This window comes from Acyrthosiphon pisum, chromosome A3 (genome assembly GCF_005508785.2).
Source record: "Acyrthosiphon pisum isolate AL4f chromosome A3, pea_aphid_22Mar2018_4r6ur, whole genome shotgun sequence".
In the NCBI taxonomy this organism is placed as follows: Eukaryota; Metazoa; Arthropoda; class Insecta; order Hemiptera; family Aphididae; genus Acyrthosiphon; species Acyrthosiphon pisum.
The window spans coordinates 37,209,388-37,219,813 of NC_042496.1; the positions used below are offsets into that span (position 1 = coordinate 37,209,388).

The 10,426-nt window shown below is 31.4% G+C and overlaps 1 protein-coding gene across 1 annotated transcript in view; it reads right to left on the reverse strand.

Annotated features, from left to right (window-relative positions):
- The window catches only part of LOC100570786 (paired mesoderm homeobox protein 2A), a 44,470-nt gene extending 35,998 nt beyond the window's left edge, over positions 1 to 8,472 (reverse strand). The window contains exon 1 of the mRNA XM_003242889.4: positions 7,481 to 8,472. Coding sequence (XP_003242937.1) covers positions 7,481 to 7,853 — 373 coding nt within the window. The 5' untranslated portion in view covers positions 7,854 to 8,472. The remainder of the gene's footprint in view (positions 1 to 7,480) is intronic.
- Positions 8,473 to 10,426: the final 1,954 nt, after the last annotated feature.

Here is a 10,426-nt window from a genome sequence, read left to right on the forward strand (position 1 = left end):
TTAAAAATTCATTGGCCATCAATAAGTGTATTTTTATGCCATAACAACCAAATAGAAAACAGAATTCAAATTGCATTCCCCTACTCAAAGATATTGAGTGTTCTCAATTAACGATTACACATTGTATTACATGACGATCTAATATAAGTACATATTATGTACAAAAAATGTACAAAAAATGTTCGATTATTTATGAGCGGAAACAATATTCCTGTATTACCTATATATTTATATGCCAACCATTAGGAGTGGAAATCGGTAACCAATTGGTCAAAAACTTAGCTCAGCCCATGAAAATCGCATATAACTATATAAGAAACATTATTATCTGATACTATCTATATTCTAACATTTTTTGTTCACGGAGCTCTCAAATTCATAAAACAATCTAATTAGGAGCTTTTAAAACCAGGTATATCAATTTAGATAAAAAAAAAAAAAAAAAAAACCGATGATAAATCATGATTATGATTATTAAGCAAAGATATTTAATTTGGATGTGTCCTCGGATCCCATAGATCAGCGTTTCTCAACGCTTAGGTGGTACGCTAATAAAATCAATTGGAATGGATCATTATTTACAATAAATAATTTTTGGTTTTTTCGATATTAATAATAATATAAATAACAATTGAACAAATTTAATTTTCTTTGTGTGCATTAAATGCTTATATTTTGTATAGTTATAGTAATAAAATAAATGTTCTTAGGTATTTGTAAATACCTATATTTAATTTATGATAATAAAAAAAAAAAACGTTATTAGGTTAAGTGGTACATGCAAATTGTCAAACTGTGTTGTGGTACTCGGATTTATAAACAAGTTTAGAACCACTGCCCTAGCCCCTAGATCTTTTCCATGGAGTCCTGGTGGAGCACTGTTGTTTGAGAGACGCTGGTAAGTAGGACTTAGCTATACGCGATCGAACCAAGACGTTTTGTATAGTTTACGGTTTCGATCCTTTTATTTAGCTGCTTTTTGGTATGATTGGATTATTATATTAATTTTAATTTTTCTGATAACATTATTAAATTATTTCGACGATACCGAAACCGCCAGTATGAAAATATACATTTATATTTTCAGCCTCAACAAATTTTAGTTTTTAGATTTTGGTAACGGTAACCTTATATTGTAAGAAAAGAACTGATATAATAATATTATATTGTCCACTACATAGATAATTGTACCTATATTTACAATCGGTGACTTTTCATTATTAATAGGTAAGAGGGGAAAGATTATGTCAGCAATACATGTGACAATTATAAAGACTAAGTTTTATTATTACAATTCAAATTGTATTTTATGTTATTTGATTATTTTATCAAGCTTCCAATTGTATAGCTTACAGAAGTTTTCAAATATGTGAATAAAATCCAAATTAGTTGTTTATTTCATATAACTAATAATTTTATAAAATACTCTAAATCTAAAAACCGAAATTGTTGTGACGGAAAAGTAGAACACCTCCCGCAGTATATTGTAGCTATATATTATAATATGTGCATATTATTTTTGTGGTGTACTAGCACTTGGCTGCAGGTCTTATACAAGATCGATATTAGAGACAAAAAGAAGAAAAAAATAAAAATAAACAAAGCCTTTGAATTAATTAAAGTTATTCGTGGTGGCAAGAGTTTAATTGAGTTACATCCTTCATTTCTGTAATAATGTCGCGTTCTTTGCTGCAGACTTGACCGTAGAATGTTAAATTATTTATAACGTCAGTTATTACGATCATTGTTGCAATTATTGTCCTCGTTATTATCATTAAACTTAAGGGGCCTTTTGACACCGCAAACGATAAAATGTTTACAACGCTATTGTCGTACTTATTAGTATTATATTATTATTATCATCATCATTTATGGTGGCTAAAATGTGTAATTTAAATGTCTGTAAAATTATACAGGTTGGACCAATATTGTATATTATATATTATGTTGAATTGTTAAATTATTTTATACGAACGCTGATACATATACCTAATAATATGAACCACAATAAGATTTTGATGTGGTTATGTTTGGTTAATGGCCGATGTTTTTATATTGACCAAACCCACCTGTTTATTATTTTAAAACGTGTGAATATAAAGTGCTATATTATACTATTGGATTTACAAAATTCAGTGAGTTAATTATTTTTTTTGTTATTTCAGATTAAATATCACACGAGCCTAGTTTGTTTCGTATTTACAATTATAGTAGTAAATTATATGAAATAGCATAATACAGAGAGAAGATTTTCCGACAACATAAAATCGTACTAAATATAATATTATAAATGTATAATACTAATTATTATATAGGTACCAGTATAAATACGTTGGTTTGGATAATGTTATATTAAAAAAAATGTAAAAATAATATTTATATTTATTGTTTCATACACAAATATTACCGTGGTTATAAAAACAAGCAGGAAAGTATATATTTTTTCGGGGCGAAAAAAAATCTATTTGTATAGGCTGTCATACGTACTTAACCAGCCAATTTCTCATAGTTTCCCCCTTTTCGGGCCGGTCGTTTGTCTTCACACTTGTCTATCACGATGTCCGACCCCTTGTCAAAACTTCCCTCAACTGAAATACATCACAACTTATGTATTCTGTCAGAACTATTTCCCTAGAGAAACCTTATACCCATATACACGAAATAAATAAAATAACTATTAACTTTTTTCGGTCAAAAAATTATAAGCTCGGAACACTTTATATGCCACAAGAAGATACGTTTGCCGCAATAACGCTGCGTTTCAACTACAATATTACCACACTTGACACTAATACCTACGTTACGCCTTGATAGGTAATGATACTGATTACGTTAAATTGTATATAATTTTATTTTTTAGTCTTATAAATTATAGGCATATACCTACCTAATAATATATATATTTTTTGTTGATTTTAACCATCAGCATTTATGGCCATTAGCATTTGGAGAGGGTTAAGGTTGGTTGAGGAACACGTGTATGTGAGACAAGGATTCATCATTAAAAACCTGGGTAGTCATTCATCCGGGAACCAGCGACATCGGCCGATGCTTGACCTCAGAGCATGTTAGCATGTTGAGTGAGGCCATCCACCGAGCCACACTAGCCCTCTATGGCTCTATATATAATAATAATAATAATAATATGTCTACGAAATATTATGTATATAACATGGTATAATATTTTTTCAAGACATCGTCATGTTTAATATAATATTATAAAAATAATATATATAACATTATTTAAATTATTATTTTGTTGTTTAATATACATTTGTTTAGGTTAAATATAAATCTGAGTTAACAAAATATATCTCTGCATAGTGCATTGAAATAATAAAAAATAAAGTACACATGCGTATAGTAGGTATAGTATTATTTAAAAGAAGTCGAGTGAATAAAGCGATATGAAATATTATGTACAAATTCTAGAAAACATTGAGTAAAACACGCATACATGAAATGTAAAAGACATTTAAATATATTAAATTTTAACCAAAATATCATACGACTACGCAAACAAATATTTCCGCCTGAATTCGTTCTGATAAATAATACGATCGTGTGTTTTCCGGATTCACAGTAAAAAATATTTTTTAAAGTTTAAAAACATGTATATTACAATAACAGTTAGCAAATATCTGAGAGTAAACTATATAATTATACATTAATTTCACTACTTGAATGTCGTATGCTTTTGCAGTAAAAATGTCAACATAAATCGTCAATCGATACTTATAAGGTTGCATTGATCGTCTTAAAATGTTGTCTTTAATTCGTTTTAAAATTAATTGACTTAATAATAGAGATTCAAAACTATTTTATCCAATATTTTAAAATACAATTATATTTAAGCTACCCTGATAACCTCTTAATGTAATTCCTGGTAATGCATATGTTTTTGATTGATAATTATTTATTTACTTTATTTGAATAATACATTTTCTTATTAAAAACTGGTAATAATAGTTGGCTATAATCATTTTTAAAGTTCAAAACCAGTAACATAATTCGATACAATTATTGTAGGTACCTATATTTGAATTAACTAAAGGTCTAAATTATTACTTAGGTACCTAGATATTTTAACCTGTTCAAAAACAATAATAATTAATTAATACTAATTAATAGTGCCGATACTGTGACCGGGTATATTATATTACATTATTAACTCCCAAAACAATGAAATTAATTTGTATATGAATTTTTCATGATTCTGAAGACAAATTATGATTTATATAATATTATATATATTTTTAGTATAAACTAGGTGTTAGACGAATGACGTTGTATTTAGAAATAATTGAACAATAAATTTATATAACAGGTACACTGAAAATTAAATTTTAATTGTCAGACAATTTAAATTATAAATATTCTTAGACTTATTAATTGACCCAATTAGATACATATGGTTTAAGATTTATAATATAAATTGAAATATATTTCAAAGTAGTTTTGTACAATTTAAAAAATAAAAAAAATATTAAATTAAAGTACAAGATATTATTATACCTAATAGGTAGGTAACTCAGAAATGAAAACAAAAATAATATATTATCAAAAAATTTATCAAGGCTGCAGGTTGAGTTTACTTAAAAGTAAAGATAATCCCGGATTTTTCAAACAATTTACTAAACTTGTACAAAATATTTTTAAATCATTATTTTTTTTAATTTAAATATTGTTATGATTCAAAATAAATTTGATTAATATTTTTTTTTAAATATTTTTAGCTGCACTTCTTTATTCAAATGTTATTTATTTATTTTTTAATCACCACCGGGATTACACATATTATTTCACAAAGATTGTACAACTTTAAAATGTTTAAACAATAATTAAATAAGCATCTTATATACTATAATATATTAAGTACTTTAACTTCTACTGCATAGATACTAGTGGTTTATGAAATTACACGTTTGTGTCAACTTAATTATTAAACAATGTGTATATTTTATTTTATTTGATTATTCGTATTTAGATTTTAAAATCAATGTATAATCATGTAATTACAGTGTGATTAAATTAACATTTAGGTAATTAATTAGTAATTGACTAGAGCCATTTTACATAAATTACACATGATTTTAACCAGTATTATGAAATTATTTGTTAAAAGCTATAAGTTGTTTCAGTGAGTTCTTTAACTAGCTAACGTGACGCTACACCATCCCTAATTTAACCATGAAAACGGTTTTTCACGAGACAAATTTACGGATATAGTACTCGGCTGAGACACGATTGAGCCTAAAGCACCTTTTTTTGCGACACGATTGAGTATAAATTGTCGGCATATCAAAGGAAATTGAAATACAAAAGAAAACCAACACGATTGAGCATAAAAAACTCTGCAACGTTGCCATTTTCAATTTTGAACAGTATTATACAAAAATATTTATTTAAATAATTATAATGATTCAAAATAAAACATGGCAAAAAAATATCATGTTTTCATAGTCAATATGTAATATACCTAGTCACATTACTCAAAATATTTATAAATCAATAATATTCTCAATAGTAGTCACATTATAATACAGTATATAGATCTTTTTACTGATAATCAAATAATAATAATAATAATAATAATAATAATAATAATAATAATAATAATAATAATAGTTATGACTTATGAAAATAATAAAATCAAAATATTTATAAGTCAATAATAGTCACACTAGTATTCCAGAATAGTAGGTACTCCGGAACTAATTTATTAATTGATAACATTGTCGATAAAGCTGAGGGGCTCGGCTCACGGCTAGCGTCAGATATCATAATAATTGGTGTAATAATACGTGAAAATAATAAATTACAAAATATTGGCAACGTGAATTTGGCAGCATCGCATAAAATATTCTATGCTCAATCGTGCTTTACCGTAGTACTCGCAGACCGCAGTAGTTTAACCTAATTTTTACTAAAAGTACATATAAAAGATATTTATATACGTCATATTTGCGTTTTTATTTTTTTGATAACTTGAAGACAATTTGTTTATTATTAAAATTATTCATTCGTACAATTTAAATTTTTTTGTTTTTTTGATTTTGTTTATAAAAAATTATTGAGTTATGATATTAAAAAAATTAAAACGTTTCAACACGAATAAAGTTATCTTATTTTCAAAGTAGTGTGCAAATTTGATAAATTTACTATAAATAGTGTACCTACTTGTATGTTTGTTCGACGTGAAACTGTTTTTCTATATAATCTCATTATTACTATTGTTATAGTACCTACAGATATGGGATCACTTTTACCGAAGATTAAACATTTTAATTCTTCTCAAATTTGCATTAATGTTGCCTATATTAAACCTTTTAAATAACGGGTGTGTGGCTACTGCGGCGTCCTCTATTAAGTCATTCAATTAATAAGATAATTAACCCGCTAGTTAGGTTAAAAAATTAAAAAAAAATTTGTTTATTTTTAACTTAATAACTATAGTTAGTTCTCAGCATTTACATTATTATAATATATATTTGAATGTGATTTTTAGTTGGGGCCTTGAGGGTAATGATTAATATTTAATAAACAATTTATAATAATAGGCAGGTACCTATATATTTTTAGGTATATATACGTGCTTCGATAGTTCGTCTGCAACTATAGATGCTTGGATATTTTATGAGTGTATGACCTATATGTATTCTGAGATAATTCGATAAACGAACGATCTTGAATGTAAACATATTCTGATATTCATTAAATTATAGTTTTAGTATGACAACCTACGAATTTAACTCTGTTCGTACGATATTGTTATTGCATTTTAGATCTAGATGCATTTGTTATTTTTACATCAGTGCGATCACATTTTATCGATCCTAAGTCCTAACTAAAGGGCTCATGGCCCGTATTACAATTAATAGTCGATTACACTTCGATTATGTTTAACTCACTGATTTTACGGGCCGCATCCCGCGATTTAACCTTAGATCAACTATTATAATATGGGTCCTTACTATGACAACCAGACAAGTCGATTTTTTTTAAAAATTAACTTTTTCATGGAATAAAAATTAAAATAAAGAAAAAAATGCACTAACAGTTGGTGCGACAACCAGATAAGTATAAATTATAATATAATATAAGTTTATTTATTATAGTTAATGGAGTAATCTGATTTTCTTTTTCGGTGCAAGAATCTTACTATTATGTGATTTCTCTTCAAATAACGGTTTCATTTTAATATAATAAAAAAATATAAGTACTTATATTATAGTACCTATAATGCGTAATATACAATTTTACCATTGTCGAATAGGAATACCAATAGTTTTCCTTGAATTAAATATGAAAAACGTGTGGGAAAATCCATATCTTAAGTTCATTAAAATAACTTGTAATTTTTGAATTTTTTTTTTAAATCATTATAGTGCAGTTTTTCGACTATTCCGCGGATGAGTTAGTCAAAAAGTGGACTTGTGTGGTCGCATACTAAATCACATTGGCGAGCTGCCTGGCTTACCTGGTAAGTTCATTGCGGTCGAGAACATGGTTGGCCGCCCCGGGTGATGGTCCTGGTGATGACCGTGATGGTGACCACGGGCGGCGGCTGCGGCTGCTGCGGCGGCGGCGGATGTGACACCGGTGCCGTTGTGGCCGTTGCCGGACGCGACTGCCGCTGCGGCTGCGGCGGCTGACAGGTGATGGCCCATGGCCGTGTTGTACGACCGGGCGGCCATGGACGCAGTGGGACCGAACCGGTACGCGGCGTGCGTCATTTGGCCACACGCGGTCAGGTCACCGTATCCCATGGCCGCGTGGTCCATGTTGGACGCCGCCGTGGTGGTGCCGGTCAGACCATCGAAGTTGGCTTGGTTCAGGTACGAGTAGTCCATGACGATGCGTTATCACGTACCGTTATCTCATCGGGCGGCGCGCACGTGTGTACCGACGACGAGACAACGACGTACTATATATTATCTACGATAATGTGGACGATGCAACTGCAATTTCGCGACGTGTGCGTAAAAAGTTTGTCGGTGAGTTTACCGGCTAAGTGTATTATAATAATGTAGTTGTTATTCGGTATAGTATTTTGCTGTTGTCGATCCTGCAGGTCGAGTACGTGTGGCCCGCCAGAGCGAAATCGAGTGATGAGGACGTCCAAGGAAAACGAGGGGAGGCGGTGGCCAAAAGCAAAAACCGGCCCGTACGTAATATTGTATAGGTAATATGGATAATAATGATTTTACATGTATAAATAGGTATAATACTGATGCACCGCAGTGATGATGATATAATAATAATAATAATAATAATTTGTTCGACGATATAGTTTCATACACTTCGTATTGTAACGGGCGAGAAGAGAACGGCGGCGGCGGCGGATGCGGTAGCGGACAGTAGAAGAGGACGACGAAGACGACGACGACGGCGATGATTACGGTGGCGCGCGCGCGGCGGTTACATACGACGGTGTCGTCGGTTCCAAATCAAATGATGGCCCTGCGTAATTCAATAACTGGCCACCGCGTAGAAAAGTGCGAATAACCCACCCCCTTTATTCGGGCGGCGGCGCGCGGCGTGCCGGTCACCGCCACCACCGCCACCGTCGCCGGAGGGGCGCGTACGGCGGCGGTGGCTTTGCGGCCCCCGGGTTGGGCGGAGCGTGCCCGGCCGACACCCTCGCCCCCGCAGCGCTATTGGTCTCGCGGCGCGCGCGCAACCCTTCGCCCTCCGCCACCACAGACGCCACACAAGTCTTCCGCGCTTCACGACCGTGACCAACCCCCGGCGGAGGGTACGTGTGTGCGGGGCGCGACGTACGCCTGTTTTTTTCCTGTAATTTTTTTTTGCTAGCGCTCGCGACGGTTGACACCACCTACCTCCGCTGCCGCGGTAAACCGACGCGCGAGCGAAAACACCCGTGTAATGTAGTATAATATTATTATATTGTTATTATTATTATTATTGTTATCGTTGTATTACCAGACGAATCCCTTCTTATTACACGCGCGTGTGTGTGTATGTATTATATACAGACGACTATTTCCATCCCTCTTGGAAGATACGCTCACTGCATCGTCTGTTTTTCCCCGTTATTATATCATATATTATACCTACGGCCGCGGCAGTGTATGTGCCAAATCCGTTGCGATTTTTTTCGTTAAAAAAATACCCCTCGTCACTTTATCATATAGGTACCTATAACCTGCTATATACCTAATATATATACGTATCCGATTTTGTTGACTCTAAAATGGCGGAGATCGCCTACACAATGCCCTCACGGCCGCACCATTTTTGTCATACGAAATTTGGAACAATATAGGTAATATTCTAGATTTTCTACAACTATTGTCGTATTATTATATGTATAAAATATATATTGTAGGAAATAGTAATTATATGTTGTTTGTATGAAACCTCTATTATAATAAATACAAATATTGTATACATATTATACATATTATAGGGTGTACGTAGGTATATTGATTTGTGCATGAATATAATATGGTGTGATATTATTATAACATAAAACTCTAAATTATAGACATAGCACATAAATTTATCAAATACCATAAACTACGCATTATGGTCAATACACAACTATAGGTATAGGTTTATAAGATCAGCGTTTGCTCACAGTTAACACAAAAACCATTCATGTTGCTGGACTCCGTAGGATTTCGATATAGAAACCGACACTCGAATGAAAACCCCTGTGTAATTATGTAATATAATATGATTACAGTATATAGAACCTCGGTATCTCAAAGTCTCAAGGGACCGAAATAAAAATTCGACGTATTGAAACTTCGAGTTACCGAGGTGATTCAAAATATTCATCAAATTTGAAATTAATATGTTTACCTTTTGAGTGTGTCATATACGCCACGCAAATACAGCTTGGCGTATATAACAGATATATGTCTGTTGCCGATTCCCAAACCGTCAAACGAGTAGATTATTGATACCAGCTGTAAAAGCTTATTTAAATTCTCCTTTTAGTGACTACGATAACCAAAGCTGGGCAGTAACTAGTTAAAAAGTTAAAAGTTAAAAGTTACTTTTTTTGATAACTTTTAACTTAACTAGTTAAAAAAAAATAGAATATAGAAAATAACTTAATTAGTAACTAAGTTATTTATTTTTATAAATAATTGTAACTTAACTTAGTTATTTTGTTAAAATGAAAGTTATTTGTAAAAAGTTATTTACGAATTTTCCTATTATGATTTATGTGATTTATCATTTATGAACTGTATATTATTTGCATTGATATTTCTGAGAACCGCGACGGAGGTGTATCTACCGACGATTGTAGGTATGTATATTATTGTATTTATTACTATACTATGAACATATTATTATAGTATATACTAATAATTAATATTATACTATATAGACATATTGTAATTTCTAATTAGTAGTATTATACTCATTGGCGCAAATAGGTGGGGGGGCT